The sequence below is a fragment of the Podarcis liolepis genome, assembly GCF_965112155.1.
Source record: "Podarcis liolepis genome assembly, chromosome: 10".
Classification (NCBI taxonomy): domain Eukaryota; kingdom Metazoa; phylum Chordata; class Lepidosauria; order Squamata; family Lacertidae; genus Podarcis; species Podarcis liolepis.
This window is the reverse complement of record NC_139562.1, coordinates 25,343,062-25,367,891: the sequence shown is the minus strand read 5'-3', so window position 1 is coordinate 25,367,891 and position 24,830 is coordinate 25,343,062. Positions and strand designations below refer to the sequence as shown.

At 44.1% G+C, this 24,830-nt stretch overlaps 1 protein-coding gene across 2 annotated transcripts; it reads right to left on the bottom strand.

The window, feature by feature from the left end:
• Positions 1-309: 309 nt before the first annotated feature.
• Positions 310-24,259, bottom strand: LOC310687298 (overexpressed in colon carcinoma 1 protein). 2 transcript variants are annotated; one of them, XM_083462257.1, is made up of 5 exons: positions 24,049-24,259; positions 10,689-10,713; positions 5,140-5,175; positions 2,564-2,643; positions 310-1,093 (listed from the first exon to the last, which is right to left on the bottom strand). In XM_083462257.1, the coding sequence occupies exons 1-5, from the start codon at positions 24,089-24,091 to the stop codon at positions 1,041-1,043; spliced, it is 237 nt and encodes a 78-aa protein (XP_083318383.1). In that variant the 5' UTR covers positions 24,092-24,259; the 3' UTR covers positions 310-1,040. The 2 variants fall into 2 exon arrangements, 1 of the variants encoding a protein (XP_083318383.1); XR_014516365.1 differs by lacking the exon at positions 310-1,093 and adding an exon at positions 9,177-9,285 and having other exon boundaries at positions 2,549-2,643.
• Positions 24,260-24,830: the final 571 nt, after the last annotated feature.

Genomic DNA, 24,830 nt, shown 5'->3' with positions numbered 1-24,830 from the left:
GCATCATACAGTGGCCCTACAGCTAAATCTCTTTAGACTCCTGCCCTGTGTATGTGCTCATGATTCACTAAGTGGTCCACAGCACTGCAGTCCATCAGATCATTTCAGAATCATCATGAGTACGATGGGAGTGAGTTGGTGGGGCAGGTACCATCTTCAAAACAGAAAGGACAGCACAAGAGTTATGCAAAAATGCTTCAATAATTTAATGCATCATATTCAGCCATGCAGAAACACTGAGTGGTGCTACACTGAAAGATCACCAGTATGAAGTTAACTGTGTTTGAAAACATTGAACGGGATGGTATATAAATAATAATTTACATATATCATTATTATCTGTATGTAAAATGAAAGACACAGCACATGATTGTTTGGTAAAAGTAGAGGTTATTTTCAGCCACTAAAACAAAATAAAGAAAGGTAGGCAGGCAAGTTAGCATCTCACTGAAATAAATGACAGTTCGTTAGTAGGTAGTAAGTAGACTGGCAACTCATTGAATATATTTCTGGCAAAATAATTTTTCCTGAACAATTCCTACACTTCTAAAAAGTGACATGTCAACATCAGTGGCAGGTTAACAGTATAAAAGTAGGTTGTAATTAGAAATAGCTGACAATGCCTATTGGTACCTAACTCCTATTTCCCACAGCAGTAGCCTGCATATATTACTCAAATATATTACTCTGGAGTAAATCAATAGTTCATTTGCACTAACCTTAGCCTAGGAACACTTGTGTGAACAGCAGTATTGGTCTTGTTATATAAAAGCTATCAAAAGTAGCCAAATGAAAAAACAGATCTATTGTCATCCGTAGACTCTGTAGTACGGCCAAAGTGCTGGCGATCAACAGCGTCAGCTTTTTGTGCAGAAATACCCATCTGTTAATTAACGCTGACCGGAGGACATCAAAAAGATCCATAAATCACAGTCCTATGCTTCAGTTCCATTTTGAGCATCCAGCTTCTTGATCTGCCGTTGTAACTTTCACTGCCAAGAAGCTTTTTGGTGGCTTCATGCTTCTGGCTATGCAAATCTTCAGCCGAAAGGCAGCTCTGAATTCCATTGCGAAGAATGGTCTACGCAGATAACTGATTGGGAGGGAAATGTCGCATGAGTAATAGGGACCATAATCCAGGGGGTGAAAGAACTTTCAAGTGGGCCAGTTGTGATTGAAGTAGCAATGCCCTGAAGATTCACATTTGATACAGTTACAATGGTACCTTGGTTTTTGAACATAAACCCTTCCGGAAGACTGCTCAACTTCCGAAACGTTTGAAAACTGAGTCGCAAAGGGCGGTCTACAGAAAACGGGGGGAAATAACATGTCCACGCAGCGGAAGCCATTCAACTTCTGAGGCACGTTCGAAAATGGAAGCATTTACTTCCGGGTGTTTGGCATTCAAAAACCAAAACGTTCAGCTTCCAGGACATTTGAAAACCGAGGTACCACTGTACAGCCCTAACCCATTTAGTAGTTTATTTGTTTTATTTACATCATGCTTTTCCAGCTGGCAAACTCTGCTAGGGGAAATTTCGCAACCCCCATTTGTCACGGCCACCCATATGTAAAACTTAAACCAGATATAAATTAAAGAAAGCAGATTGAAGACTCACAGTGGTGATGTAGGAAGCATGCATATACTGTACATGGGGCAATTACAATGAGGTCATAGGCATTCAAGAGCAGAGATGGGAAACCTCAGGCCCAGACCCTTCAAGCATCTCTGTCCAGCCCTCAGGACTTTCCTCAGGCTACACACCTCACCAGCCCTACTCTGTGCTAGTCCACAAGTGTTTTTGCCTGGCTGGAATATGTCCTTGAACTGTGATTAATGGCTCCTGCTGACTTTGATGGAGAATGGATGTATGTGTGTGTGTTTAGAAATCTCTGAATTTTGCATAGAACAAATGTGGACTACTGCACAAAGATAAAAGGCACATCTGTTGCTCTGCTCACTCTTGCCTCTGGCCCTGCCCACTGTGCCCCCCCCAAAGGTTGTCCATGTTGGAATGCAGCCCTCAGGCTGAAAGAGGTTCCTCACCCCTGCTCCAGCATCTCAAATGGTGTTAAAACTATATTAGCGCGGCCCAACTTTTCAGAGAATACTTTGATGTGGAACCCTTGTCATGTGGGATGGGGGGAGTGAGGCCAAAATTTGATGCCCTCCCCCAGCCCTCACACTGCTTTCTCAAAGCTGGCTAAGTGGGCACTGGGCTTTGGGAAGGAGGTGTGAGGCTCTGGCAGGATCCTAGAGCCCTCCTTCCGAAAGCTGGGAGAGCACTAACTAGGCTTTGGAAAGGACCCTCGCAGATGCTACAGTGCTTGGTAGTCATTGAACAAAAGTGATCATCTAATACAGCCTTCACCAGACTGATCTAATACAATCTAAGCAGTGAACATAGCTGCCTTATTTGTTTGTTGGTTGGTTGGTTATATACCAAATGGCTTCTAACTGGTTAACAGTTTCAAACACCAAAACAACTATCTTAGCGCTATGATAAATTAGAGATGCTAGCACACTGGAAACACTAAAAGCACACACCTTTTTAAGAAGTACCTTGAGACGCCGTCTTTGACTGGGTGGAAATCTTGGTAGCCGCATCAGCTGGGAGACCCACATAAACACCTCCATAGTTCCTTAATGGAATGGAAAAACACCGACATGAAAACCATAACTTAAACTGAGAGTATACCTAATACTAATAGCAGCAAAATTAAATACTTTAACGTTTGTATAGGACTTTTCAAGTGTTGAAAGCATTTCACACGTGTTAGCTGGTTGCAATCGGCACAACAACCCAATAACCTAAGTTAGCATTATTACCATCCATCATGTAAGAGGGGGGAGACAGAGAGTGGAAGGGAGTAGCTTGCTTTAGGTGACCTTGTGTGTTCATTGCAGAGGTAAAATTCAATATGCTAGATCATGCAGCTTTTTGGAAGAGATATGATAGCAGTCTTCAAGTATCTGAAGGGCTGCAACATGGAAGACGGAGCAAGCTTGTTTTCTCCTGCTCTGGAGGGTAGGACCCAAACCAATGGATTCAAATTACAAGAAGATTCCAACTAAACATTAGGAGGAACTTTCTGGCGGTAAGAGCTGTTTGAAAGTGGAAGAGACTCCCTCAGAAGGTGGTGGATTCTCCTTCATTGGAGGTTTGTAAGCAGAGGTTAGGTGGCCATCTGCCAAGGATTCTTTAGCTGAGGGTTGGACTAGCTGATATCTGGGGTCCCTTCCAATTTCCATGATTCTATGATTCTAAGCAATCTGCCTCCTCCAGTCTCTGTTTTGGCTGTTTGGGATCAACCCCTTGCTCAAGGTGATCCAGTATTGCATTAAAAATTAAATTAAATTAAAAATTAAACAACTATTTTACTTCTAAAAGACAACTGAAGGTGGCCCTGTTTAGGGAAGTTTTTAATGTCTGACACTGTATTGTTTTTAATATTCGGTTGGAAGCCGCCCAGAGTGGCTGGGGGAACCCAGCCAGATGGGCGAGGTATAAATAAATAAGATCTATTATTATTATTATTATTATTATTATTATTATTATTATTATTATTATTATTATTATTCAAAATGGATCCCAACAACACAGATAAGACACAGTTCTTGAATGTTATACAGAATGGCAGAAGCTCACTATTTAAGGCTCAGCCTCTTTCTTCTCAGCCTCAACTCTCCCTCTCAAGAAAGTAGCTCAGTTTCTCCATCCACAGCAGACTTCAGCTCTCAAGGCATAGCAAGCCAGATTGTGCAGGTGGTCATAGAAAACGGACTGCACCAACCGATCAATTGACTATTACCAATTGACGGTTCACTAGCACAGCCATCTTGTTTGCCTGATCAACATGTGGAGGGAGGCTCAGCTAATTGGAGGAAGGGCTCTAACCCTGTAGCCTCCCCTCTTAAGTGTCTCTTTGAATAACCTACAGCAGTTTTCCATCAAACATTCTGTTTAAAGAATGTGGCCTCTCACAGGCCTTCTTTGCATCAGTTTACTCTAAGAAAGGTCCTTAATTTGCTGTTGAATGGTTTCTTTAAATGTAAAGGTTCATCATTGTTCCACTCCGTGTGTATGTCTTTAAGGGGCCAGAGCAAGAGAACGAGACCCAGCTTTACAGCTGTGAAACATAGCAGGTGCTGCTGAGTTGTATTTGATTAAGGCGTGTCAGCATTTGGGTAGAGTATATAAGGAGCAGCACCTAGCTCTCCCATTACCCTGGGGGATGGGTTGGTGGTTGGGTCATGTTTGTTTGTTAATATACTTAGTGTAAATGGAGTTTTTGTTTTTCTTATTAAAACCTTCTTTAAGTTATTTTTGAGTCCCTTCTTTTTAATGCATGATCTCCCCAGCAAGCTCTCTGCAGCGCTACCATACTGCAAAAAGCCATACTGCAAAAAGCCAACACAGATATTATTATTATTATTATTATTATTCAAATGGATCCCAACAACACAGATAAGACACAGTTCTTGAATGTTATACAGAATGGCAGAAGCTCACTATTTAAGGCTCAGCCTCTTTCTTCTCAGCCTCAACTCTCCCTCTCAAGAAAGTAGCTCAGTTTCTCCATCCACAGCAGACTTCAGCTCTCAAGGCATAGCAAGCCAGATTGTGCAGGTGGTCATAGAAAACGGACTGCACCAACCGATCAATTGACTATTACCAATTGACGGTTCACTAGCACAGCCATCTTGTTTGCCTGATCAACATGTGGAGGGAGGCTCAGCTAATTGGAGGAAGGGCTCTAACCCTGTAGCCTCCCCTCTTAAGTGTCTCTTTGAATAACCTACAGCAGTTTTCCATCAAACATTCTGTTTAAAGAATGTGGCCTCTCACAGGCCTTCTTTGCATCAGTTTACTCTAAGAAAGGTCCTTAATTTGCTTCTGTGCTATGACTGTTTCCCAGCATCAGGGGGTAAAGTAGAGGTTGAGATGACAACAATATATTGGGGGGGGGGGCGTGCAGCTAAACTTCCTAGGAATCTCTGCTCATGCAACTAAACCAAAATACAGTTGTTGGTTTGGGATAATAACCTAAAAACCACCCCTTTCCCTGTGTTCTTTCCTCATGAAACGGAAATCCATTTTGGATCGTACAACTTCACCCCAATCCACAGCAACATACCTCCTCTTGTCATCTTCTGACACTGACTCTTCTGTACTGCAATGACATAAATGACAAAATAGATTGTTGAAACTCGGTTTTAAATTCCCCACCCAACCCTTTCTGTCGATAGCTAAACTTCTACAGTCAAACCTCGGTTCCCGAGCACCTCCATTATTGTACGTTTCAGCTCCCAAATGCCGAAAACCCGGAAGTAAATGCTCCGGTTTTTGAACATTTCTCGAAACCTGAATGTCCGACGCAGGTTTTTTTGCTTATGTGCAAGAAGTTCTTCCAACCAATCGGAAGCTGCGCCTCTGCTGTCGAACGTTTCAGAAGTCGAACGGTCTTCCAGAACGGATTACGTTCGACAACCAAGGCTTGACTGTATTTGCCAATGACTCATTCTCCTACTTCCTTGAGCCTTCTGCTGACAGAAAGAGGAAAAAGTCATAGCTGCCCCAAGCAGCTCCAGGCATTTCCCACAAGGCCCCTGATGCAGTATGACTCTGGACTATTGTGGACGTTGAAACGTAATGAGGCTCTCAAACATCTGGTAGTCCTTGGGAGTGTTGCTCAGAGTGCAACTACAGCTGCAGCGAAGCGAGCCAAGCGGGTTTACCAACAGAGGAAGGAGCTCACTAGAGGGCACTTTATGAGGGGGGTGTCGCATATGCCTCGCCAAAAAAGGGGAACTGTAACCTCCTTCCAGCAACTCCTGCAGCCAAGAGGACATTGAATGTACTGCTCTGTTTTCCTTTGGACCACATCAGTGAGACCGAGAAGGGGGTTTTGTCCATCTGGGAGGCCCAGAATCTCCACACGCTGCCCAGGCTTGTACCCCAGAAATGAGGACTGTAATTTAAATAGAAATGTAGTACTTTTCAATACAGTGGAGGTTATACTTTCGATGGGTAACTTCAGTGCCCCTGCTTTGCTTTCTCAGGCAGCCCTTCAAATAGAGGACTGTCCATGGTGAAACAGGACACATGAACCCCACCATAACTTTGCCAGGGGCCTCAAGGCCTGCAGAGAAGCACTGAATGAAGGACAAAAAGGGGAGGTTTGTGAACATGAGTCCTTGGGGAACATTTCTGCATAGCATTCTCCTCTCCAGAGATAAATATTGTAGGAATTATTACTGTGGCAGCCAATCTCCAAACTTTGGGGAAGGTCAGTATTCACATGCGTCCGTCAACAATCCCAGTCAGATTTTGTGAATGTCTAAACACTTTGTGAAATGTCTAAAGATTTTGTGAATGTAAATGGGATGCGGGTGGCGCTGTGGGTAAAACCTCAGCGCCTAGGAATGCCGATCGCATGGTCGGCGGTTTGAATCCCCGCGGCGGGATGCGCTCCCGTTGCTCGGTCCCAGCGCCTGCCAACCTAGCAGTTCGAAAGCACCCCCGGGTGCAAGTAGATAAATAGGGACCGCTTACTAGCGGGAAGGTAAACAGCGTTTCCGTGTGTGGCTCTGGCTCGCCAGAGCAGCTTCGTCACCCTGGCCACGTGACCCAGAAGTGTCTGCAGACAGCGCTGGCTCCCGGCCTCTAGAGTGAGATGAGCGCACAACCCTAGAGTCTGTCAAGACTGGCCCGTACGGGCAGGGGTACCTTTACCTTTACCTTTACCTTTACCTTTACCTTTACCTTTTAAACACTCAAGAAATACCTTAGCGAATACTGATAGCTTGTGTGGGCTGGGGGTAATGGGAGTTGCCGTCCAAAACATCTGGCAGGGCTGATCTATTTGTTCCCAGCAGAAGGCAAAGCATTCTCATGAATTCCTAAATGCAAAGTTGAAAGCTCTCGACTGTAAAGACTACTTTAACAAAATCACAACTCTGGTTGCTATGATGTGCGGCTATTGGAGCACCCTCACATCAGATGTCAAAGAGATAAATAACTATACAACTTTTAGAAGACATCTCAAGGCAGCATTGTATGGGGAAGTTTTTAATGTTTGACGTTTTATTATGCTTTTATATTTGTTGGAAGCTGCCCGGAGTGGCTGGGGCAAAGCAGTCAGATGGGTGGGGTACAAATAATAAAGTTGTTATTGTTATTGTTATTATCATCACCACACACATTAATAATTACTACTACTACAATTTATTATCTGCCCTTCCCCCTAAGGTCCCAGGGTGTGTTACAACAATTAAAACACAGTAATATTAAACACAATATTTTAAGAAGCTTAAAGCAAATTAAAATTACAAAAAACAAGTTGGCTGCTATTAACTTTCAAAGTTCCATTAGCTTACATGCAATATCCATGTACAACATTTCTGGAAGCAGAACTGCCACCCACATCACTATCTCTATATCGGGAAAGACACCCCTCCTCAAAAGTTTATTACTGCCATTTCTGGTCACAGGCTATTTCTGGAATTTAAAATGTTGCTAGACTAAAATAACCATCACCCCTAACCACTGGACATGCTGGCTCTAGTTCAACCAGCCATCTGCTCTGGCTCCACTACCTGTTGGCATCTCTGCCATCTCTGCCAGTCTCCACTGAGAAGGAAGAAGTTAACAATCAGGGCTTTTCTGTTTTCCCTCTAATATTTCAAGCTCTGTTGTCTCTGGCAAGCTTTGAGGTCCCATCTACTTTATGAGGTCATTAAATATCCCTTGGTGCATTCCACAAATGTGCCTTTCTTTGATTCAGTCCAAAAATTCTCAGTCCAGAGCCCTTCAGAAATAGAAACAATTCAATGGTGGTGTTAAAGCTTCTTGTTTTTAGTTTCAAATACAGTCGTACCTTGGATCCTGAACGCCTTGCAACTCAAACATTTTGGTTTCCAAACGCCGCAAACCTGGAAGTTAGTGTTCCAGTCTGCAAATGTTCTTTGGAAGCAGAACGTCCAACGTGGATTGAGTGCAGGAAGCTCCTGCAGCCAATCCGAAGTCGTGCCTTGGTTGTCAAACATTTTTGGAAATTTAATAATAATAATAATAATTTATACCCCAACATCTGACAGGTTTTCTCCACTCTGGGTGTCTTCCAACATAGTATAAAAACACAGCTAAACATCAAGCGTTAATAATCTAGTATGCACAGCATAGCACAGAAAGAGAGCTATGCATACACTGTACAATGAATGTTTTTGTACCACACAGTAGTAAATTTTGACACCTGCATAGGTCATGCATTTTTTTTATATTCGCTTATGCTCCATTATTTATGTTGCTTCTGGAAATTATGCAATGGCAAGGAACTATGTGGGAGATTGCAGTACCACCCCCAAGATCTCTAGCTTCTGTTGGGACCATATAACACCGGTCCTGAAAGACCTACATTGGCTCCCAGTACGTTTCCAAGCACAGTTCAAAGTGTTAATGCTGACCTTTAAAGCCCTAAACGGCCTCAGCCCAGTATACCTGAAGGAGCGTCTCTACCCACATGGTTCAGCCCGGACACTGAGAGTTCAACTCCGAGGACCTTCTGGCAGTTCCCTCACTGCAAGAGGTGAGGTTAGAGAGAACCAGGCAAAGGGCCTTCTCAGTAGTGGCACCTGCCTTGTGGAACACCCTCCCATCAGATGTCAAGGAGATAAGTTTGCAACCTTCAGAAGACATCTAAATGCACTCCTGTATAGGGAGGTTTATAATGTTTAATGTTTTATTGTGTTTTCATGCTGGAAGCCATCCCAAGTAGTTGAGGCAACAGAATGAGATGAGTGGGGTACTAAATCAATCAATCAATCAATCAATCAATCGTCTATTAAAACACTTTAAAATTAAGTCTTATATTAAAGTACTTACATATGCAATAGACGAAAGTTAATCATGTCCATTGATTTCAATAGGTCTATTCTCAGTAAGGCTACATAGGATACAACTCAATACATTCAAACCCCTCAAAGTTGCAAATCTGAATGATCTCATCCAAATCTATAAGGTTGTCAGCTACCATGATGCTTAAATGTAAGTGTATTTGTAAGTAAGTTGATGGACCTGGAAAGCTACTATTGACACAATTTCTTTAATGCATTTTTTTTTAAATGGCGTTGACGCTTTGTTTCTTCAACAGAAAAAAGAAAAGAGGCTCTGTACCTTTAACACAACAGGTAGAATTCAACAGGTGCAGGCCATCTTCCCTTCACTGCATTTCCACATCAGCAAAGGCTTCACCTATTGTTGTGCAGCTATGGAAAGCTCCCGTCTACAAAAAGGTGGCAAACTAGTATTTTATACATCTACATACTTCATCGTTCCTTCCTGCCTGGTGACTGACTCTTAGAAAAAGCTCCTAGAATGATGGATATAGGACGTTCATTACTGCTATAATTAGCTACCCGGGACTTGTGGTTTTATTGCAGTCCAGCTGCTCCTCCTTAACCACCCCACTGCTTTCATCATCCACTTAACATCTGCTCTATTAATTAAGGAGCCCCAAGAGAAAGCACAGCAGGCAGAGAGGGAATTTCAGCAGGAGTTGTTTATGCATTTGGCACCTGAACATTTCACGGTTGTGTAGAAAATGAGATTTCAACAGGTGTATCTGGACATGCAAGCCACTGAAATTCCCTTATGTGGACAACTGTGAAAGGCGCAAGGATCCCTTCTGCTTTCTCACTTGGCCACCCACACAGAGAATAATTTCCAGGTTCCGAAGTGGTTGCGTATGCGGTGATAGAGGTGATGAAAATGATGCAGCCAGTGCAGTGTAGGGTGTCATACTGGGAGGGTTCAAATTCCCTCCCCCCTCAGCTATGAAACTCACTGAGTGACCTTGGGCCTGCCACTCACTCTCAGCCTAACCTACCTCGCAGAGTCGTTGTGGGGATGAAACAAGAGAGGCACAAAAAATACATGCCGCCTTAAGCTCTTTGCAGAAAAAATGGGACATAAATGCAGCAAACAAACAAATAATCCTGAATCACCAGCTAGGAATACTGAGGTTCAGGCAGCAGGCAGGCGAAAGCAGAAACACAGCCCAATGCAATGTGATTTCTTTTGCAAGCACTCTACTCATGCCCAGCAAGACAGAAAAGCCTTTCAAACAGATACGAACAAATTTGCTTCGGTGATTTAATGCTAGCATTAATAAAATAAGGCAGGCTGGGTTTTTCTTCAGGAGCAGAAAAACAGAAGGCAGGTTTATTCAACACACACCTTCCACATGCTGAAATAATTGTGGTGGGGGGCACACACCGAGGCTAGCCCCACCCCCACAACTGATGCATGCCACAGCTGCATCCTTGTTTGGTCAGTGCAGGAAGGGGGCCAGTCATGTCCCCCTTATGGAGTGCATCGTGGTGAGCCTGTGTGGGGAGGGGTCCTGTGGACCTCCAAGCATGGACAACTTTTTCACCAGCTGCACAACAATCCACGGTTGATGACAGCCTGGTTCAAATGCTGTGCCCTATCATATCCCCATCTGCCCAGAGACTTCAAGATTTCTTGAATTCAATGGAGCCTGCTCCCAAGTAAGAAGGTTACAACGGAAGCTTTACTTAAAACCTGTCAACCCTGGTTAGAAGCTATCATGAGATGGTTACTGGCTCTGGTAATCATTGGATAATTCAAAATATTTTATAGACAATGCAAAAGATATATACTTACACATCTATTGCTGTTCCTGCAGTTTCTAGAATGGAAAGAGCAAAATGAAGGTTGGGTGTAGAAATTTGGTGTCACTTGTTCAATCTGTCATTTATTTGTATGCCACTTTTCCAAAGGTCAAACCACGTGCAAAGCGGCTTACAACACATAAAAAAATTACATAACTACAAACGTCACAAAACTAGTCATAAACCATAAACAAAACATCAAAAAGTACACAACCAAATGGGGGGGGGGGAATCCACATAAATCATGAAGAGACCACTAATGAACAGAAATGCACCCCTTATATTTCCACTTCCATCATTTCTAAGATATTGGTGTCAGGCGTGCTAAAGAGCTGGGTGACAGCAGGGCTGTTAAACTGGTGCCAGCAACAGCAGGCCCTAACCCAAATGTGAATCTCCAAGCTTATTCCACTAAGACGTATCTTTCTTAGCCACTGCATTTAAAGATCAGGTTGATTATCATAGTGACATCGATCCCCTCCAGGATTGAACTTGGAACCATTTTAAATATTGTAACATTTTTTATTGCCAATTAGTTAGAAAACATCTGTTATTAATACACCCTTCGAAAGGCAGGCATATAAAAATATACGAAAAATCCAAAAAAAGCAGAATGGAAGGCAACAACAAACACCACACTTTATTCCCCATCATATCAGCAGCTCCCTGTTCATGACTCACTCAGCCACTAAATGCACAGAAGGCAGGAATCAATTAAGGATGACCTCCTTCTTCCTCCCCTGTTATGAAAGGCTGTTTTATTGCTGCTGAAATGTCATTCAATGAAGCCTGCAGGGAAGCAGCCCACAGATAGCTTCTGCTGCAGTCCTAACCCTGTTCACTTGACAGTAAGCTCCACTGACTTCAGTAGGGCTTACTTCTGAGTAGACGTGGGTAGAATGGTGCTGCTAGACATTGGACACTTTTTTAAAATAATGTTAAACCTTACAATTTAAGGCTTAATGTGAACTTGAATGTTTTGGTAGCTATGTATCATCTATCTATCTATCTATCTATCTATCTATCTATCTATCTATCTACCTATCATCATTTAATTGTATATCACCCTTCATCTGTAGGTGGTTCACAACATAAAATTACAGTATAAAAAATGCAAAATACATAAGAAAAATAAGAAAAAACCCAAAACCAACAATTTCCCCCCTCCCACAACACATTTAAAAGGGCATTGGATGTCAATCAGCCAAAGGCCTGTTTGAAGAGAAATGTCTTTGTGTGGCACCTAAAGGTGTATAATGAAGGTGCCAGGCAAGCCTCCCTGTGGAGAGCATTCCACACAAATGGGGAGCCACTGCAGAAAAGACCCATTCTTGTGTTCCCACCGTCCAGACTTCTCACAGGGGAGGCACACGAAGAAGGGCCTCAGATGATGAAGTCTGGGTCAGTTTATATGGGAAGAGGCAGTCCTTGAGGTATTGTGGTCCTGATCCATTTAAGGCTTTATAGGTCAAAACCAGCACTTTGAACTGGGCCCAGAAACTAACTGGCAGCCAGTGGAGTCGGACCCGGATTGATGTAATATGCTCAAACCTTCTTCCCCAGTAAGTAACCCGGTCACCGAATTTTGCACCAGCTGAAGTTTCTGAACTTTCTTCAGAGGCAGCCCTACATATAATGTGTTCCCAGCCTGGTGCCCTCCAGATATTTTAGACTACAACTCCCATCAGCCCCAGTCAAAATGGCCAATGGTGAGGGATGATGGGAGTTGTAGTTCAAAATAACTGGAGTGCACAAAAGTTGAGGGGGGGATATTCTATGCCTGGGGATTCCCTGAAGACTGGAAAGTAGTCACCAATTTATAAAAAGGAATCCAGGGTGGATGATGGAAATTGCAAGCCAGCTAGCTTCACATCTCTCCTGGCAAAACTAGTGGAAAATATTCTTAAATATGAAGCATCCTAAGGAGTACAAGCCTTGCTGAAGCAGAGACAGCATGTCTGAGTTCTTTGAGAGTATAAACAACAATAGAGAGAAGTGATCCGATTGACATAGTATACTTGGGAGTTTCAAAAAACTATTGACAAGGCACCTCGGCAAAGACTCCTGAGTAAGTTTAGCAGTCATGGAATAAGAGGAGAGGTCCTCTGACGGATTAGGACTTGGTTAAGTAGCAGGAAGCAGGCAGTAAGGACAAATGGACAGTTCTCCAAATGGGGAGATGTAGAAAGTGGAGTACAGGGTCATTTGGGGATCTGAATCGGGACCTGTGCTTTTTAACTTGTTTGTAAACTATGTAGAGCTAGGAGTGAACAGGCAAGTTTGCTGATGATACTAAATTGTTTGAGTTGTGTTTTGTTGTTTTTTTAAAAAAACAGATTAGATAGACAAAGAGTCTGACCTGGAGTATGACAACTCCTGCATTAGCTCCATTGAAATGAATCAGCTTTGTGCAGGGTAAGCTGCCCGTGAATTGTTGGTAGCTATTCTAAAGAGACCAAAAAAAAAAAATTCCACTCTAAAGTGGCATTAACCAGAGATTTGTCCTACACTGCTCATTAAAGTGTCCCCACTTTGAGTTGAAATGAATTCAGCAGCTAAGCGGCATCAGATTTAAAATATATCAGAGGTAAACAGGGAAAAAATATTAAATAAATAAGGAGAAGATAGCAAGAGCAGGTCAATTCCAAACAGTCAGAAACCACAGATAACCAGCACTGAGTTCATCTTGTAAGAACTTAGGTTTGAATTTGTGACCTGGGCTTTGGTTACTTAGATGACAAAAAGATACAATGGAACCCCCTTGCATTCCATGCACAGCAGCTGACTGAACTAGCAGGTCAAATTTACCTCAGCATTGTCAATGGGGAAGCATTACCTGCTACACCAGAGGGCAATAGTTTTGCTGAGGGGTGGGGTGCTGCTGCATGACACGCACAGCTTTGTGTGCCAACATCTAGCTGCCACTTTCCACCCACACTGAACCCCCCACCTGAAGCAGCTCTATCACCCTTCCAAATGATAGGGCTGGTCCTGGAAAGCAAAGCAAGACAAATCTGCCCCCCCCCCTTGATGGGCTCTCGGTCAGTTTCCTCATCCTGACTGGCTTCAGATGCTAGAAACAACCACTTCATTGTACAGAAGAAGCGGACAGAGGGGAAATAAGAAGAGGAGGAGGCAATATAAGGGGTCGGTCACCATTTTCTTGTAGTCTAGGGCCTTTGGACTGCCCATCTTACATCACCATCACCATCACCACCCCCTCCATCACACAGGAAACGCATTACCAAAACAGAGGACAAAAGGTTCACAGATTTGCCTAAGATTTCCACATGCTAATTTATATGTATTGATGCAGAATTAGAAATAATTACTATAACTTACAGAGAAACGCAATACATGTCAAAACAGCAAGGAAAATCAAGTGACCTGTGTCCCTGCCTGTTCAGTCTACTCTCCAGGTGCTAATTGCATTGATGGGCAACCCCAAGGTCTCTGCACTCCCTCAATATAGCTGTTTATCTCTGAACCAGTTCTGAACCAGACAGCCCTTTAAAGAGAGGCCTGTCCTATGGAGAAATAGGACACACACAGCCATTCTAACATGCAGACAGAGACTCTGGGTGGTTCAGATAAAGCTTGGTCAGCTTAAATCGAAGTGACTAATTGCACAGGAAAATAGTGAATGGTTTTCCATGCTTCTGACACCAGATTATATCTTAGTTTGGAGTATATGAGTCAGCTGTAGGTTTCATCAGCTCGCAGGAAACTATCAGCTCTAAGAACAATTTCTAGCAAAAGCTCTGGATTGAAACAGGCACATCCCATGTTGTCCAAATCATTTCCAAATTCCAAATTAAAACTGAGTTCAAAAGTTGAGACGCGCCTTCCCCCCTCACTCCTAATGAATCCTTATCAGTAGGGATTTCGGTGTCCGGTGGTTTGCCAGGAGATAGGCCAAGTTTTTCAACAAATACCTGCCCCACCTCCAGCCAGGAGAAAGCAAACGGTATCTGCAATTTAAATTGAACTTTGTTTGCTGAGCTATGGGACCTTGTGTACTGACACCAACATTCTAGTATATTTTTCAGCCTGAGGGGCACATCCCCCTTTGGGCAACTTTCTAGGGGCCACATGTCAGTAATGGGTGAAAACAGAGGCCAATGTGGACAGAGCAACAAATGTGAATTCTACCATACTGCAGTAGGCAACTTACTGCACACAAAGCCCTCTCTAGCCAAGAAAAGATATTCTAGCCAGGTGAAAAAACACTCAGAGAGATAAAAGAGGCGTGAGAGTAGAGACCAGCTGGGATAGGGAGTCCTCCAAGACCAGGGTAGCCAACATGGCGCCCTCCGGTTATTACTGGAGTGCAGTTCCCATCATCCCTGATCATTGCCCATGCTCCCTGGGAGCTGAAGTCCAGAAACACCTAAAAGGCATAGCATTGGCTACCCCATCCCAGTGGCGTAGCGTGGGGGGTGCAGGGGGGGCCGGCCGCACCGGGCGCAACATCTGGGGGTTAGGGGGCGCAAATTACTTGCCTTGCCCCGGGTGCTGACAACCCACGCTACGCCACTGCCCCATCCACTGCCCCCTCAAAAATGGTTCCCATGAAAAATGTGAGCTCTGCAACTTCCACTGCCTTGCTTGACTGCAACCTAAATAGCTGCTTCACTGTTACCCGTGCCATGCTGGCTGAGGCTGATGGGAGCTGTAGTCCAGAACATCTAGAGGGCATCAGGCTGGGGAAGTTTGTACCAACTGGAGTAGCTACTAGCTGCATCTCTACATCATGATTCACCGTTCTGCCCCTGTCTTCTTTCACTCTGCCTCCTGTGGTCCACTCCATCCCATTGCTCCTGGTACAGCAGAATTACCTGCCTTCTTAGGAGGCATCTCTCAATGACTCATGCAGAAAGGTGGAGACGGGCTGTTCTGGGGAAAGGTTGCAATTCTTGCTCTTATATGCTCTGCTTGAAGCGTCCAGCTGGAGACTTACTCACAAGCTCTCTACACCCAAGGCTCCGCAACCAGCTGTTTGCCCCTCGTTGTGTGTGACTCTTGGGACCCGGCACTTCCAAATTTGCCACTACATTACTGTATGTGGGATCTGGGAAGAGTTGTTCGGTAGGGATGAGCTCTGCATATGCCCTGTGTTCCAGAACTAAAGCCTGTCATTAAAAACAGGTTTCTGAAGCACAACTCAGCTCAAAATAAGCCTGATGTGCCTCATATTTTGTAATGACAACAACTGCCAACCTCCTCTTGGTCCGTGCACCACCCATGAGTTTCACTCTTCTCATTTCTTGCCTTCAATCCCTTCTCCATAAGTGCTGCAAGCTGAATGAAGTCTCCAGTAAATATATGCAGATGTAGTCAACTTGCATAATTTAGAATTTTAAATTTCTATTTAATATGTTTTTTGGGGGGTGTTATGATTTTCCATGTGAATTGCTGTTTCTTTGCTCCACATACCTGCAGACCATCTCTTAGCCTGACCCAATGTCACAAGGTTGTTGTGATGATGAAATGGGGAGGGGGAGAAACATGTATACCCCCCTTGAGATCCTTGGAAGGTAAATGTGATATACAAATGTAATCAATTTTATAAATAAAATAAATAAATAATAGGACATTCTTATGACCTGTGCTTTTTTTTCCTGGGGGAACGCAGGGGTACGCATACCCCTAAACATTTTGTGAATCTTTGTACTTTTGTCCATCTACTGTATTTATTTTTCCCGATTTGAACTATAAAATGATGATTTTCTTGATTCAAAATGAGAGTACCCCTAAACATTTTTAATGGAAAAAAAAAAGCACTGCTTATGACACTTGAAACCAAAGGGCCCATTGGTGGAATTTAGTTTTGTTTCAATTAGTTTATTCGTAATAGTGGTTCTTGTTTATTTACAAGGCGAGGTAAGCATAACAGGGTAATGCAATTGTATTGGCATACTTTATTCGCTAGATAACTTCCTCTGCTTAGGTTTTCAGCAATAAGTAAATACATAATGCATTTTTTCTTGGAACTAAAAGGGTTTCTTATTGTGCCAGCATGTAACCTTCAGCTCAAAGTGTAAACACACAATTCCCTCCCCTGTCTGTTGTGTCCTCCTAATCTTCAAGGTTCAGTTTGCTTTTTCTAGCAGAAGACCAAGGCTGAAAGTTGGGATATTGCTCAAAGCTTTAGTGGGGATGGAAGCGTAATAGTTTATCCCTTGATCCATGAAGATCGATAACACTTTGCAGCACAATTTTACCTAGAGTACCTGCAGGAGCTATTATTACACTTACTAAGCAGATGCTTTAAATTGCAGAGAGTTCTTTCCTAAGCAAAATTCATGATGACATCAGGCAGGCAAGCACTCACAGAAAGAGCTAATCATCTGCCTTTAACAGCACTTTATCTGCAAAAATCAGCAGGTGGAGCTTTATACCTCTATGGAGATAACCATTATCACTTGCTAATGTTTAGAGCTCAAGCTGCATTCTAGGAAGATACATGAGCCAGCAAAGAAAAAGAAAAAAAGTGGCAATCCTTAAGAAGCTTGTTTTAAAAAGGATTGATGTGGTCATGAGTAGGAAAGCCCTTTATTTTAATCCCTCTTCTAAAGCCACATTCACACCATACATTTAAAGCACTATGATGCCACTTTAAGCAGCCACGGCTTTCCCCAAATAATTCTGGAAGCTGTTTTTTGTTAAGGGTGCTGAGAGTTGTTATCATAGAATTGGAAGGGATCCTGAGGATCATCTAGTCCAACCCCCTACAGTGCAGGAATATGCAGCTGTCTTCTATGATTGAACCTGCAACCTTGCTAACAATTCCCAAACAATACATTTAAACTGGGACACGGGTGGCGCTGTGGGTTAAACCACAGAGCCTAGGACTTGCCATTCAGAAGGTCGGCGGTTTGAATCCCCGTGATGGGGTGAGCTCCCGTTGCTCAGTCCCTGCTTCTGCCAACCTAGCAGTTTGAAAGCACATCAAAGTGCAAGTAGATAAATAGGTACCGCTCCAGCGGGAAGGTGAACAGCGTTTCCGTGCGCTGCTCTAGTTCGCCAGAAGCGGCTTAGTCATGCTGGCCACATGACCTGGAAGCTGTACGCCGGCTCCCTCGGCCAATAAAGCGAGATGAGCGCCGCAACCCCAGAGTCGGCCACGACTGGACCTAATGGTCAGGGGTCCCTTTACCATTACCTTTAGGATTGAACCTGCAACCTTGCTAACAATTCCCAAACAATACATTTAAATTACCATATGCAATTTTATGCATACCTTTGTCCTTTTTTTTCGTGTGTGCAAAGCAGAGTTGGCCACCCTAAAGAAGGAATCAGTGGGTGGGTTTAACTAAGTTTTGCTCAGAGTAGAGACATTGAAATTAATGAGCATGATTCAGTTACAACCATTACTGTCAAGAGGTCCACTCTGCTTAAAACTCAGTTGGATACCACACACTGTGTAGGCTCCAACATGTTCCATCCATTGCCAGAGAATTGCACTCAGTTGCACCACTGTTTGTTTACAGTACCAAAAGCAGAAAGTTCCAAAGCAGAGTCAGATGCAAACATCTCTGCTTTCCTACCAAACCCTGCAGAAGAAAGCAGGAGCTGGAAGAGGAACAGCTTCATCTCATCAGGATCCTAGGAACGGGGATTTCAGCCCTCCTCTTTGTCTTTCTCCTTCTATCAAAAAGAAAGGAGGAGAATGACAAGGAATTTCAAACTCTCCAGCATGATCTCAACCATTTACCTCATATATGGGCACATGGTGCTCTGTATGTGGGCAGCATATCTAAAGCAGCTGAAAAATTGCAAGTGACAGCCACTGATGAGTCTGGTCAAACTTATCATATAAGCTTCCTATAATATTCCAGTTTAAGCAATCAGAATGATTGCCTTCTGGAGAATTTGCACCATTAATCACATTTAAAATAAAATGCATAAGCTGATTTTTAAGCAGGGGTAGCCAACTTCTTTTTCCCAGGGAGTCAACTTATTCTATAAGTTAAATGTCCCTTACTTCACAAATGGTTGGGCTTTCACCAAAGAATGACTCCATCTCTAGAAACACGACTTTCAGTGATATGGACCACAAGCATTCAGGCAGAGGTGGGACATTACACGTGAAGGATCTAAGCAGAAGTGTAATAGGAAAGTGTGGGAAATCTCTATTGTTTTACAGCTTGAAAAGAAATGTTTCTTTAGGAAACTTGGGCAAACTTTTAACACACCTTAATTAAAATTTTGTAAGCCTGCCAGGGGATAAGGCTAATTTGCTTCAGGGGTCAGATCTGGCCTTCAGGCCACTAGTAAAGGTAAAGGTACCCCTGACCGTTAGGTCCAGTCGTGGATGACTCTGGGGTTGCGCGCTCATCTTGCTCTATAGGCCGAGGGAGCCTGTGTTTGTTCGCAGACAGCTTCCGGGTCATGTGGCCAGCATGAATAAGCCGCTTCTGGTGAACCAGAGCAGCGCATGGAAACACCGTTTACCTTCCCACTGAAGCGATACATATTTATCTACTTGCACTTTGACATGCTTTTGAACTGCTAGGTTGGCAGGAGTTGGGACTGAGCAATGGGAGCTCACCCTCTCGCAGGGATTTGAACTGCCAACCTTCTGATCAGCAAGCCCTAGGCTCAGGGGTTTAGAGCATAGAGCCACCCGCGTCCCTGTTCTTCAGGCCACTAGCTGGTTAAATATGATTGTGAGAGAGAAAGGCTAGCAAATTACATGAGAATTTCAATATGTTCTCCATTGCACCACTAATTTAACAGTGGTTTACTTTGTCTGATATATACATAAACCAGCTGAGATTTAATAAACAAATCACTGTAGCAAAAATCACCACCCTCTTGTGTTTGTGCCAGATGAGAATATTCAATCTTGCTGCTAACTGTTAGCTAATTAGTGCAAATTGTATAACATGTTTGCAAATGCAAACCTGCAAGCTTCATGAGCATTTTCCTAAGGTTAATAATGCTTTATGTTCCCTGGAACTGTGGCTCATTTAACAGCCAGTGTACCTAAGTAATTTTTTTTATATATATAAAAATCTCTATTTAACATCAATGAACTGCAAGTTTATATTTGCAAAAAGTACTTCCGTCTGCTTCAGTCACTCTTCTAATGGGGTCAGAGTCCATGTTCTAATGGTGCTCCTTGCTCTCTCTCCAAATGAGGATCATAATGCCAACTCAGCCAAGTAGATGATGATCTGAGTCACATTGTTCCATCAACAATGTACCATCCAGGTCATTGTAGGGGAGACACTTATCAAAACTAAGGTGCTTACACTCCAGCCTGTCCTTCGTAGGATCAATGGACCCAGAAGCAGAGTTTGAGTCATCTAAGATCTGGATTGGGATATGGAGGTTTTTGGCTCAGCCAGCCTCAGAAGTATTTGGGCTTGCATTAGAGCAGGATTTTGTCTGAAAGTGAAATTGGGCTTCCTTATTTCCCTCCCCCTTTTACTGCCCTCCAGCTCTGGACAACCCTCTTTACAAAGCTGAAGTATATCACTTCAAGATGAAAATATGCAAAAGATCGTGCCAATGGGGCTCACCACCACTTTACTCCTTCCCATAGTTGCCCTGTTGGAAGGGGAAGGTCATATGACTTTTGCAAAAATGCCTCTCAAATGGCACACTTCCTCGACACTCCCCAGTCCCACTGCACTTCATGCATCTCATGATGTAGACTTTGAGTCACTATGCCATAGCAAGTCCTAGGGCTGTGCTCTAGCTCTGGCCAAATCCCAAACCAACTCGGGATGATTCAGGTCAGCCCAGTGTGCGTGCGGCCACAGCAGGTTGAAGCTGCCCTGGATTGCTCTGGGTCTACCTGGATCCAGTTTGGATCAGCTCTGGATTACCTGGGGTCAGATTGGGGCTGCTACAAAGTATCAGATCAGGCCCTGAATCATACAGCCCTAGAAAATTTGTTAAGTTATGAAGATGCCACAAGACTCTTTGCTGGAGATAAGACTTGCACCATTTGATCCTTCAAGAGGCACAACTCCATACCTCTTCTCCAGAAAGGATTTGAAATGAAAAGCGCTGCCATGAAATTGTTGTGGATGTACTCTGAACAAGCAATCTTGAATGGGATGACAAGTAGAGAAATATGGAATTACAACCCGCCCCCCAGCACCAGTTAGTTTTAATTTCAGTTTTAATTTTTATTTACTTCAAAGCCCATGCTACCTGATATCACAAAATGAGTGAGCCCAGAATAGAGTGTTCAGGTGAAAGTAGCTAACTGTAGCGTGAATCTTAGGCATCTGGTGCAAATACCTTTTGAAAAACAAACTGATTTTTAATACTTTTTCCACTGAGGATATGGAAAAATATTTGCTTAGACAGCAACAAGCGATACGCAGTCTAAGCAAGAGAGAACTCTCAGAATTTCTTCTCACATATTTTCAATAGACAAAATCATTTTCTTCTGGATAAAGGGAGTTGAGTATATATGGCAGGCATGAACACTAAAGAAGCGTGATTCTAAATATGCTTTCCTGCAGGAGTACACAAGAATCTCCACCTTTGCTCATGAGAATATAGTCATTCAGTGCAAGCCTATGCATAATGACTTGAAAGTAAACCCTACTGTATGAATAGTACTAGAGCCTTCCTGTTTCCAATTCTATGCATGGGAGTCAGCACCAATGGGTCTACGTCTGAGTACATACACTTGTCAGCTCCATGGTCAATGCTGGCTGGGGCAATGGAAGTTGGAGCCCAAAACATCTGGAGGACATCAGGTTGGGAAAAGCTGACCTAGACCAGTGGTCCTCTACCAGTCTGCGTAACTTCAAATAAGTTCACTCATAACCTTGCAACATTACATTTCTTGGATGCACCTCAAACTGTTGAGGAATGCAAAGCAAAACCCTTCTTATAAGAACAGCTTGCTATTAATGCTTATGTTCCAGGGCCATCTTACAGTGGCAGAAGTTACTTGGAACTCGTGCTTAGGATGTGCATTGCTATCCACTGGAAAACATCGTACAGTGGTACCTTGGGTTACATACGCTTCAGGTTACATACGCTTCAGGTTGCAGACTCCGCTAACCCAGAAATATTACCTCGGGTTAAGAACTTTGCTTCAGGATGAGAACAGAAATTGTGCTCCGGCGGCGTGGCAGCAGCGGGAGGCCCCATTAGCTAAAGTGGTGCTTCAGATTAAGAACAGTTTCAGGTTAAGAACAGACCTCCGGAACGAATTAAGTACTTAACCTGAGGTACCACTGTATATCCAAGAAGCTAAGGGCTAGAGACTATCAAAGGCACATCCCAACTCCCCCAGGAGCACAGTCTTAAATGTGTCTACACAAAAGTTAAGCTCCATTGAGTTCAATGTGGCAGACTCCTAGGAAATGTGTGCAGGATTGCAGCCTTAGTGTTACAACACTGGAAGTGCATTTAAGAGCTAATTCCACTGACCTCAGTGGAACTTAGATACTAGCAAACATCCATAACATTGGACAGCTGCAAGCATTTGCAAAGCAATGGAAATAAACATAATAATGTAATGAAAGTAGTAATGATGTAATTACACCTGAATGCATTGTTTTTCGGGACCACTAAGAAGCGGTATGAGCTAAGAAAACAAGAACAACATACATTTAAAGATGATTGGAAAACATTGAATATATGGGAAATAATTGTGTACAGCTGAAAATGCTGGCAGGGTTAAGATAAATTCAACAGTGTAAACAAGTTTTGATGGATGCAATAATGGAATACTGAATGGTATAGGTTTTGTAAAATATGCAGGGATTTATGATATGTAAAATGAACCACAGAAAGAGAAGAAGGGAAGTCGTTGATATATTAGGGATGTAAAATGAGTATCTTAAATTGTAAAACAGAAAACCTAATGAAAATTATATGCAGAGAAGAAGCAGTATGAGCATCCAATGGCTAAGAAACAGTACTCTAATCTTAGGGTCCGTAGGGCAGCATAACTTTCTGCATTCTTGTGGTGCTTCCTGGACTGATTATAGGGCTGCTCTACAAAATGCTCTACAGCCATGAAACATAAAAGAAGTTTGTCACTGGTAATCCAGCAAGCTGCAATGAGATGACAACTCTTGGAAACCAGTGGCGTAGCGTGGGTTGTCAGCACCCGGGGCAAGGCAAGTAATTTGCGCCCCCTAACCCGTGGATTTGCGCCCCCTAACCCGTGGATTTGCGCCCCCTAACCCTAACCCCAGATGTTGCGGCCGGTGCGGCCGGCCCCCCCTGCACCCCCCACGCTATGCCACTGTTGGAAACCACTCCAAGCGACACTGGGCTGCAAAAACGTCTAAGGGGTGAATGCTGGTCACATTTTTGTCAAATGTTGACGCAGAAAAAAACTTTCCCATGATTTAACATCCACGGATTTAAAGCAGAACCATTCACAGACAGAAAACCCGAAGCATCGTCATCAGAGAGGCAAGGATGTGGTGCCCAAACAAATGCATGAATGCAATTGTTCCCGCCCTGAGTTATGTGCATTTTAAGTGGATGAAAAGAAAAGGCCTTTTGTATTATTGGGGGGCGGGGGGGGGGGGAGAGAGGACAAATCCTTTCAGGAAGGGAATATCAGCCGCCAAGTACAAAAAAGAGCTTGAAATAAAGGATAAGTCATGCTGAAAGGTCAGCTGCAGACAGCTACCATAACTCTTTCCAGTCAGCCTCTTTGCACTCCTAACATTATTCACACGCCTAGTAAATAGACACGCAGCAGTCCAGCCCTGCACTTGTCACACCAAAAAATCAGGCTGCATCGCTTTGCAGGACACCTTTTCTTTGCCTGCTTTTGCAAAGCAGCTTCAGGAATGGCATTCCAGCAGCGGACTTGGTGTGTGTGTCCCCCTTTTCCTTCCCAGCTTCAGCTGTTTCCACTGAGGGAGTGAGTGGGGGGAACCTCACACATTTTTGGTTCATTTCCGTCAATTAATAATAATAATAATAAGTAGTAGTAGTAGTAGTAGTAGTGGGTAGAGGCAGGCAGGAGTGAATTGTGCCTGCACGCCCCTATCAAGCATTGCATCCCTTGCCTGAGAACAGCGTTGCTTGAGCGCGGCATGAAGTTTCTAGCCACTTCTAGAAGTGTGCGGCTGCCTCTCCTCGACGCCTGCCGGACACACAGTCACACAAAGGGAATCTTCCTTTTCTTCTAGAACAGACCGTGCCTTCTCCTCTGCCTCCTCGCTGCTCTGTCCTTTCCCAGGCACTTTCCTCTTGCAACAACTCAGCCCTCTTTCCCTTGCTGCCCTCCAGCCCTCCCATTACCTGCCTCGGGGCTCCTTCCCCGCAAGACCCTTCAGGGCATCCTCCCTGGCGCTGCTGCCAAGCCCCCACCTCCAGCCCCACCAGCCTCTCTCTTTGCCCCTCACCTCTGCTGCCGGCGCTGGTGGCGGTGGAGTTGCCGCAGCCCATCTCCCTGCAGCGCTGGGGGCTCTCTGGAGTGAGCGGGGGTCGCGCAGCCGAGAGGCAAGCCCCTGTCTCCCTCCGTCTCGCCGCTCCGCCTCCGGAAAGGATGCCGCCTCCCAGGGCGCCCTCGTTGCTGCCAGCGGACGAGAAGCAGGAGGAGGACCGAAAGCAACGCCGAGGGGACCCCGCCTCCTCCTCCTCCGTCGCCCGGGCAACAGCGGCAGCCAATCACGGCCGCCTGCATCTCCAGCGGCCGCCTCCTATTGGCCTGAGCGGAGGCGAGCGGTGTTTCGAACGGAGAAGGAATGAGGATGCTGAGCATCACCTCAAGGCTGTGCGTGAACATCCGAAGAATTGCACAGAATCATAGAAGTGTAGAGTTGGAAGGAGCCCCTGCAATGTAGGAATTCTGCCCACAGCCAGGAGAGGAGAGGAGGGCGAAGTGTCATTGGAGAAGCAGAAGTCTCTTGCAAGATTGGAATGACAACCCATTGTCTCTTTTGCTGTCATTTGCTTTCTTGCTTTTCTTGGCCACTTCAGATAGTCTGAAGGAGTGACAGAAGATGCATGAGTAACAAACACTTCTTCTCCTACCATCTAAAAGGCTGTCATCTTCCATGCTGACCTGCCTGCTCCCTAAAATCTAGCCTTTCTCTGTATCGCATCTTAAGAGAATCTCTACCCAGGCCAGGGAGCTCTATATAACATTGTAAATAAATAACTTAAATTATGAATGCCTATGTGA